Raw genomic sequence first — 10,441 nt, 5'->3', positions numbered from 1 at the left:
CTATTATCAGAAAAATACAGTAAATGAAAATCAAATTTTAATAATAGATACATACCTCAAGGGTTTATGTGCTGTAGTACCTCCACCGCTAGGACCACCCATACACGTTGGAAATTTCTGTTTGCCTCCTTTGTTGTTGTCATTATGGTTCTAAATGAAAGATAAACAATGTTTGACTAATTTAGTAAAAGTGTAGTTCTAAAGTATACCAATGTGTTCACTTATTTTTTTTTTTTTTATGGTGGTTTCTCTTCACAACTATGCTGTACTTATTTTTTGAGATGTGTGCAGCAAGATCTCTAACAAGTCTCTGTCCAACGCCACTATGGTTCCTTTTAAAGGGACACCATGTGACCACACAGATACTTCTTGTGCACAGTAGCCTACTTCTTGTCTATTCTATCGTCTTTTGTTCTAATGGTCGTTTTTTTTTTAATTGGAAACTGTGCATAGAAAATATCAGCATAGTCTCACAGTTTCCCTATAGGAGGAACCCACTGGAGGGGAGAAACATGTGTTGGAGTTCTTGAAGATGTATTTCTAGGAGTGGGACAGAGATGTGTCAACAAATTCTCAGAGAACACATTTCCAGAGCTATGCTGTACTATACAAGGATCTTGTTTCTCCCATATCCCATTACCTAAAGGCTTCGAAGTCTTCAGAAAAACAGATTCTGAAACATATCACATACTAATGAATATCAGAGCTTGCATTTACCCTGTTACAACTTTCTATTGATTCCCAACAGACTACCACCATCCAATGTTCCATATTTTGAAGTCTAGATAAAATAGCACAATTTGAGTCCAACAAATGGACAGCAAATAACAGCAACAAAAAGTGCCATGTCACATATTTGATACAATAAGTACCTAGTTGGTATTAAAAGAATTCATGATATTTTCTGGCTAAATGAAGATAATTATTCGTGAAAATTATAATGATACAATGTGCAAGCTTATCCACAGTGTCCAAAAGAACATATAGATGCAATGAGGTGAAATAAGGACATTGCAGTTTCTATTTCTTAAATGTACAAAATCTCTGTAACTGTTGAACAGTCAGTATAAATCACAGTAGAATACAAGATGGCATCTGATGGTTAATAGCCTAGGGGTGAGTTCATTTATCAGTAACCCCCTATAGGCACATAAACTGCCATCTGTAACAATTCCTCTTGACACTAAAGGTAGACAAATTACAAATAAATTTTGGATGTCTCTTTCCACAAATGAATCTAGTCTGGGTGTGGGTGTTATACATCCAATTTCTTGCAGTGGTTGTAAAATTTGGTCATTTACGACTTGTTTTATTAGAGAAGGTTACTAATAAATTTTATAAAACTAATCTGATTTTGTTTCTACTAAAGAAAGAATCTTAATCTAACATCTCTAGTATAACATTTACGTCATTTAGGCTTTATAATATAAGACTGAGTTTATGTTCTGATTCACAGGTAACTTATTCATCAGTCTGAGTGTTTCTACTTCTAACTCTGGATTCACAGATAACTTATTCAGCAGTCTGTTTTCTACTCCCAACTCAAGATTCACAGATAACTTATTCATCAGTCTGAGTGTTTCTACTTCCAACTCTGGATTCACAGATAACTTATTCAGCAGTCTGTTTCTACTCCCAACTCAAGATTCACAGATAACTTATGCATCAGTCTGCTTCTACTTCCAACTCTAGATTCACAGATAACTTATTCACCAGTCTGTTTCTACTTCGAACCCAAGATTCACAGATAACTTATTCATCAGTCTGCTTCTACTTCCAACTCTAGATTCACAGATAACTTATTCACCAGTCTGTTTGTATTTCCAGCTCTATCTCAGGCTATAAAATGGTAACTCTCACCACAATGTCCATGTACATTTTATCAAATTGAATACTTTCAACAAACTTAGGGTGTCAACATAGTTGTCAAATTATTGGTCAAGAGTTAGGATACAAGCCAAATTGTACACGTTTAACCATAAACTATGGGATTTATACCTTGGTTGCTCTATGTCATAACACACATAATTATATACACCATTCATTCAGTAGAATTTGATTTGCAAAATTCCCAAAAAAAGAAAAATCACAACATTAGCCTAAATACCATTTTCCTGCAGTGTTCAAAATATGAGTCCAAACGTCCAAACCCACCCTGGCTCTTCACAATTTTTCATATAATTATGTTGCCCAGGTATATTTCCCCAATATTTTTGTTCTTTCAGTTGAAAAATACATACGACTAAAGGGATTTGTCGCTACTTGTCTTTCAACTTGTAGTGACAAGGCCCCTTAGGTCACTTATATTTTTTCTTGACCGAACAACGAAAAGTATTGGGTATAACATCTAAGAATACAAAATCCTTAGAAAGAAATTGTACTGATCAATATATAATCCATCGCTATGGTTACTAGTTACTTACTTTGGAGTGAGGCTGTGCCCAACATACAGATAATTTTCTACTCAACGCTAATTTTCCATCTAATTGTCTCATAGCTTTCTCTGCCTCCTGAAATTAGAGAAAAAAACAGATATGAAGTTTGTCCAGAAAACAGAACACTGTTATCTATTTGACATAGATAAATAGTATTACTAGGACAACAGTGAATTTACATGACAAAAGGTTCCATTGCTTTATATGCAAATTTGATGGAACAGATCATTTTTGCATTGCTACTAATAATCTTAAAGGTGATTCAAAATGCTCACATTCACTATCGCTAATTTGCTAGACGACATGTTTGTGAAATGCATTCTGGTTTTAAAACTTTTCAAAAGCGTCTGCAAACACCTTAAAATGACCCTTTTTCAGTCACTTCCCTTCGGATTTACTTCGAGAGTTTTCGGGTATTTCCGGTCCCACCTAGACCACGGGATTTTATGACGTCATAAGGAGACATGGATAGCACGTAGCCTATGACGAGCGTAGTCACTAGGTGAACAAAACTCAACAGCATTGTGAAAAAATACATTGCTAGTGGTTGTAGCAGACATCAGTAAACAAAAACTACACTCTACATGTCTTATTAACCAACATTTACCGATATTTACTCACACTTTCTGACTAATTGGCAGTGTCTGTGGGTATAAATGCTAAAATATTATCTCCCCATATTATGGCAAAATAAATCAACATGTTACCAGCATACATGTATATTAGTAACTGGAATGGTGAGGATTGGTTGATCCCTGCTCCAGCCCAATGTTACAGTAACACCAGCCTACAACTGATTAACATCAGGCTGATACATGTACTGGACTAAAAAATCGGAAATTTATTTCTGAACTGTACTCAGTCTGGAAGTTCTAGGTTGTAGTGTGTTGGGACACCAAGACCTAGTTTGAGGGTCATTGGGCCCTTAGAGATCTTTTCCCTACCAAACATGCAAAATGATATAAAATTACAGCATAACTAACCTCCTTCCTTGTGTAATTAACAAAACAGTACCCCCTAGGTTTGCCTTGATTCGGACCTGATTTATGGAACAAGAAATCAAACTCCTTGACGTCACCGTATCTCTTTAATATCTGTAATAACTGATATCTGAAATGAAACAAACAAAACGACATCTCATTACAAGTCTGAAATGTACAACTACGCCCTACAGGTGTGATTACAATTATCGTTATTTTGTTGTACTGTGTCCTAGATATTCAATAGAGAAGAAATTAGTCATATTCACATTTGAAAATGACATGTGTTTGTCACATACATATATATATAGTGGTGAGGTTGCCATAGGGCTGTATATATATTTTTGTCTGTATAAAAGTATGTGAACAAATTGGCAAAAACAACTTTAAAGATTTGCGCACTTACATGTAGTTAGAATGATGTGCTATGTTTTATTTTCACATGTACATGTACAATGTACAAGTTACAATGTACGTATCTCTCTCTCTCTCTCTCTCTCTCTCTCTCTCTCTCTCTCTCTCTCTCTCTCTCTCTCTCTCTCTCTCTCTCTCTCTCTCTCTCTCTCTCTCATATTATGATGTCTGTAATGTGCTCAGCATTGTTACTCGTACATGTACTCTGCTGTCATCCTCTTAATAGGGTGCTCTCAATTTTTTAACATAAAGATACGCACACTCTGTTTGAGTGATGTGCTATGTTTTATTTTGCAATACAAAAATGTATGTATGTACAACATCCATCTCTCATGGTACGGTTACGTACAATGACTTAAAATGTGCTTATCCCTGCATCATCCAACTATTATGCCTTTGTGTACTGTTAAAAAGTCAGTTATCTCAATATTTCTTTTAAACATAAAGTTCAAACTCAGACCTTGGGTTCAGGTTTGAACAAAAACTATCAGTATATTGTCCAATGTGAAAGACATTTATTAATTACATATAATGTACTTCTTGTTCATAGGGAGTGCATGAAACTTTTACACTGGAGAAATCATCACATTTATGTATCATCTGGTGAAGCTTTAACTTAATATGCACACATTTCAATTTCTGGGTAAATGTCTACAGAAAGGTCACCTGAGATGTCTCACTTAATCCCTAATCTAGCAGTTAAACCTTTTAATCTGTTAATCCTCTTTGGTTGATTAGTTATAATAGTATACATGTATGCAGTGAAAGGTTCTGTCTCTTCCTTAGCTTGAACAAATCAATCAATCAATCAATCAAACCATCCATCCATCCATCCATCCATCCACCCATCAATCAATCAATCAATCAATCAATCAATCAATCAATCAATCAATCAATCAATCATCAAATCATCCATCCATCCATCTATCCATCCATCAATCATCAGTCAATCATCAGTCAATCAATCAAACCATCCATCCATCCATCCATCCATCCATCCATCCATCCATCAATCCATCCATCCATCAATCAATCAATCAATCATCAAATCATCCATCCATCCATCTATCCATCCATCAATCATCAGTCAATCATCAGTCAATCAATCAAACCATCCATCCATCCATCCATCCATCCATCCATCCATCCATCCATCCATCCATCCATCCATCCATCAATCAATCAATCAATCAATCAATCAATCAATCAATCAATCAATCAATCAATCAATCAATCAATCAATCAATCAATCAATCAATCAATCAATCAATCAATCAATCAAAATATTTATAAAGCGCCTGAATCTATTACTGTAACACCTTATTGTTCAACAGCACTCAATAAATGACTAAATGGTATAATGACTTTGACCATGCCACATACAGGTACATGTATGTTGGTAGCTGCTTCCCTTGAAGGAACATTACACATCTGACTCCCTTTGTGAGTGAAGGCTGTCAATATCTTTAAATCTGGAATCATTGGGAGGCAGTCACACAAACAAAATAACTGACTTTCTCACCACAGCCAACTGAGAAATTTGTGTCATGGAGAGCTAACAAAGAATTTGTGTGACAGAGACCCGACTTTAAGCCTATAAGCATGTATTGATACATGTACAAGCTGGAAGTGAAAGACTGTGATGATAATCTCTACAGCCAAAATATGGATTAAACTGAAGCCATGTACTGCAACACAATTCTCCTCTTCCAAACATTCTACTTATTTCAAATTTCAAAACTCAATTATTAAATTCATGCAACATATCATCCAGATGACACATACATCAACATTTATCTGTACAGGTGTTAAACATCTGAGCCAAGAACTTATGGTCAATTTCCATCTAATTTCCTCTATGATGATTTGGTTAAGAATGATGTTCTATACCACACTACACTCATATTTCAGAGCATAATTGATGGGGTTGACGCACGTGTTAACGAATGCAGAGATGGTAGTGTAGTGAGTGAATGGTCCGAGGAGCATTAAAATCTAAATACCCTGGTGCATTGAGGTCATTTATCAATTAGATCTGATTGCTGCAAATTGATGTTCTAAATACACTGTCTGTGTACCATTCTCTGCAGTTAGTGCTAATTTGCTACTATCGTAGCTGTAGTATAGTACCTACATTCTGTGGACAGATCTCTCTCATGTGAAATATTCCACAAGTTAATTGAGATATTATAATTCTATAACATCTTTTTTGACCCATGTTTATTTTTAGCAATACAACTGTTACATCTTTTAATGCCAAGAGATGATGCAGAGACACAATATGCCGTTAAAAGTAGTGGAGATAAGCTACACACATTTTACAGGTGTCTTTGAAATTGCACCATGCTGTGAAGTCAATCACACAGTAGATTTGAGTGATCTAAACATGGAATAGAAGGCAAAGGTATCTAATATGTGTTGCCAGCTATCGTTATCTTTCCACTATGGAGTTTGTAGATAAGGGGTCAAATATACCAGTCTACTACACATCAAAGTTATATACCGCATCGAAATAGTGATTCTGGCTAGACTGTGTGCACACAGCTAGACACAGTGTGAAAGCATGACAAATGCAAAATAATGAGAAAGTTGATAAGAACTGACAAACTCAGTGATTTGAAAGCGTACACAAAGTAAAAGGAATGGGGTTTCACTCTTGAGTACGAGCACAAGGTGAACGCTTTATGTAGTTGTAAAATTTAATACAATGCTAGTAAGAACTGATTATTACTGGATGAAGTGTTACAAGATAGCTAAGTTAATAGCTGTTTGAACTCTAAGTACTGCACTCTGCATGCACATGTGCATATACGTCTGTGTGGTGGTCAATATGAATTATACAGTCGGATGCCCAAATGATCAGATTTAGTGGTCTCTGATATGTTTAACACCATGTACACATACTATTGTGATTGTGAGATTCTGCTCTGACGATACAAGCTTTGCCAAACTATACTGGAAGTATCTATGAAGTGAAAATGTACAACAATGATGGAAATGAATTCAGGGTTCGAATTTAAATACTACATGATAGCCATATCTTTAGGAGCAAGTTTCAACTTCTGTTTTCTAGTGATTTCCATAATATAAATTTGGTAATCTGAATAGATTTGTTTAATAAGTATTCTATGTCTCCTGGACTATATTGCTGGTTTTGAGTCCAGCAAAGTTCTTTACAAGTATACAAAACTTTACATGGAAGTTTTAAAATTCACAGTGTATGGTCGATTTTAAAGTTAAAATTCTACACAGGTGGTATAATTTCACTATCTGACATTCACTGAAGTGTACTTTATTACGTTATCTATAATTGACTGACAGGAAGGTCGGCTTAAACTGGCAACTCTCGACATCTTATCTCATCGCTGCATGAATGCAGTCTGTGCAAATTACCAGCACTGAGGCACCATCAATATTTAACTACCCGAATAATTCCTCAGTAAAGCTAAAACTCTCGTACCGATACATGTTTAAACGCATGCATGCATTTCACAAAGGAATTGCGTCATACTTACACAACGTATAAACTAATGATGACACGGACTGGGAATTGAACGCCTGGCTTATCTTTTTTTTTTACATAGGCTGGTTGGTTGAAGGACATTACTAAACATGGACAGGACACCACCTGGGATTTAGGATATGCAAAATGTACCACCTGGGATTTACGATATAGACGTAAAGGCTAATTGTAGAACATCAGACATGACAGGTCATTTTTTTTAAAAACATGGATCAAGAATATTAATGGGATATATAGTATAGATCATGAACTGCTTTCCCAATTTGTTAGCCCACTTTCTGATTGCCATCTCACTTTCCGTTATGCTACATGTATAAAGTTTCTAATTTGCTTGGTCATGGCCTCTGTCTGATTTGTTAGTTTTTACAATGACATTTTTACATGCCAAAATGATCTAAACTCTGTTGACTACCAATATCTACAAGGCTTGAAATTAACAGTAGTCCTATGTCCACAGACTACCAATTGTTGTCATGCGCCACCATAATTTGCAGCTTGTAGCCTGCTCAGGCTACTACCAATTATATGATCATTTAGGGATGGAAGATTTATGGCCATGAAAGTATTTTAAGAACACACATATTTCCAATAGAGGAACTCTGTTTTCAGTTCAGGAATAAAGGACTACTGGTCCTTATTCTTGGGCTACCACTTTCTGAATTTGGTAGCGCACTAGGACTACCGAAGAAAAAAAGTGAATTTCAAACCCTGATCTACCATCTGAAATTCAGCATGGTACAATGTAATTTGCAGATTCTTGAACTTTTTTTCCAACAACTCAAAAACTTCACAAGTCCATCAAAGTTCTCATATCTTTGTAGTGTAGCAAAGGCAGCTACAAATTGATGAATTTCAAAATGGCTGCATAATTTGCATATTCTTGAACTTTTTTCCAACAACTCAAAGAATTTCAATTAGTTTGAAACAAGTCCATAAAACTCTTGATTTCTTGGTAGATTGGCAAAGAAGCTACAAACTAGAACGAGAAATTCTACAGATCTAAATGATTTTTATTTTTCATATTTTTAAATTTTATTGCAAAATGTACAATGTAGTTTGAATGACAGTTATATGCAACCATTCTCCAAATCAGTAAAAACTTTTATCTAAGCTCTAAAACAAGAAATGGGACATTAATGTCAACTTTTTAAATAACGTACTAAATCTTGACATCTTTTAAAACCTTTTAAAAGCTATTATAATGGATTTGATCTGTTCAATCTAAGTAGTAATAATTGTAAAAGGAATTCGAAAAAAAACATTAAACGTACAAAGTATTGATGGATTATGTAAGTCAACCAGTAAATATGAAATTACTAGAAGTGTAGTACTTCTGTGGTAGAACACTTGGAAAGTTGATGTAAGGTTACAATATCTGTGATAACTAGCTGAAACACTTCGCTGTATTTTCTAAGGGTAGCCCTTTTTATTTCAATCTGTGTTTCTGATATGACCTGACTTATCAAATATTTGTTTGATTTGATGAAATAATAAAAAAGACACCCTCTATGGCCGAATCGGACAAAAAACAACATCACTGATAGTAATATGGTGACACCATATTACGCAAACACGTTTATTAAAATTTATCACTGAAATGAGGTACCTTTAATAAAACCAATTTACGCAATGGCTTTGGTTTGTTGTTGATTATGATTGGTATTTCTGAGGCATTCAGACATAGGAAGGTTAACACTTAGCAACTTGTATTGACTCTGAGTAGATTCCAATCTTAACCTGACATAAAAAACTCCAAATACGAACAGTTGTGTCAGCCCAGAGGCAGGTTAAATTAAGTCAGGCAAAGGAGGGTAGTTTCTAGTTGATGTAACTTTTGTGTCTGACACAAAATTCCATTTGATTATGTACATGTATTTAGTTTCTTAGATAAGGAGGGTTTCCAGGGTCAAAGTTCAGGTCAATCTGATTAAAATCCGATGTGGTGAAAGCGGCTAGATGTCCTTATTTACCTCTATTCATCGTGTTGTGACGTTTGTTTTGTTCGGAGTGATCGCCGCCTTCCCACGATCACTCCGAACAAGACAAACGTCACCCACACGATGAATAGAGGTAAATAAGGACATCTAGCCGCTTTCACCACATCGGATTTTAATCAGATTGAGTTCAGGTTTACTGCTGAATGATTGGAGCAAATGAATGCTACGCTAATATTGGATGATTTGGTCTGTAATTTATGTCGACACTGAATCAAATAGAAAATACAATGAAATTGCGTTTTAGTTTGGTAGTCCTAGTGGGCTACCAATTTCTGAAAGGATAGTTCCATATTCCTGAACTGAAAACAGAGTTCCTTTTTTTGAAATCTGTAAGATATTAAAATACTTTTATGTCTGTAAATCTTCCATCCTTAAATCATCGCATAATTAGTGGTAACCTGAGAAGGCGACCAGCTGCAAATTACATTGTATGGTAGCCCCATGACAAGAATTGGTAGTCATGGGACTACTGTGAATTTCAAGCTCTGTCTTAGGATGTATGGACTCCAAATGTGTAATATACACAACCCACTGTCTACAAAACCTGATATCACGATAGACACGTACATGCAGTACTTTATTTGCATTCAAGTATCTTACGGCATATCGACTCTCTATAAAAGGTGTAATTTCCATGACCCCATCTACCCTGTAGCTATATACATGTGTGTAACATATGACATCTATCACAAAACTCATAAAGTCTACATACGCACTAATGGAGTAAGTTAACCAAGTAGATATACAGTTATTAAATCTGTTCATATCCTAAGGCAGGGTAAAAATTGGATGGCTTTTATCAAAATTATTTGTATTAATTTAAATAAATGTGTTTCTTCCTATTTTATGATTAAACTGAAGCTTAGATAGCCTCCGGGTCTACGGTAAAAGAAATTTCATTTTAGAGACCATTCAGTTTTGTGTTCTAATACACCGAATACAAATATGGAAGTTAAGGTGCTTAGAGTGGTTGGCTTGGAATCTGCAGGTTACAGGTTTGAGTCCTGTCGCTGCTGTTTGTTTCTGAATGGGTGAAGTCCTTGGACAAGATTTGAACCATGATTGTGCCTCAGTCAACCCAGCTGTATAATT

The 10,441-nt window shown here is 35.4% G+C and overlaps 1 protein-coding gene across 1 annotated transcript in view; it reads right to left on the bottom strand.

Moving 5' to 3' along the window:
* Nucleotides 1-10,441, bottom strand: part of LOC144442586 (putative RNA-binding protein 18) — a 79,935-nt gene that overhangs the window by 4,107 nt on the left and 65,387 nt on the right. Inside the window, exons 2-4 of the mRNA XM_078131968.1 lie at nt 3,419-3,545; nt 2,424-2,510; nt 56-150 (exon numbers count right to left, since the gene is read on the bottom strand). Of these exons, the coding sequence (XP_077988094.1) occupies nt 56-150; nt 2,424-2,510; nt 3,419-3,545 (309 nt within the window). The remainder of the gene's footprint in view (nt 1-55; nt 151-2,423; nt 2,511-3,418; nt 3,546-10,441) is intronic.

This window comes from Glandiceps talaboti, chromosome 11, assembly GCF_964340395.1.
Source record: "Glandiceps talaboti chromosome 11, keGlaTala1.1, whole genome shotgun sequence".
NCBI lineage: Eukaryota > Metazoa > Hemichordata > Enteropneusta > Spengelidae > Glandiceps > Glandiceps talaboti.
This window is presented reverse-complemented; position numbering and strand designations above follow the sequence as displayed.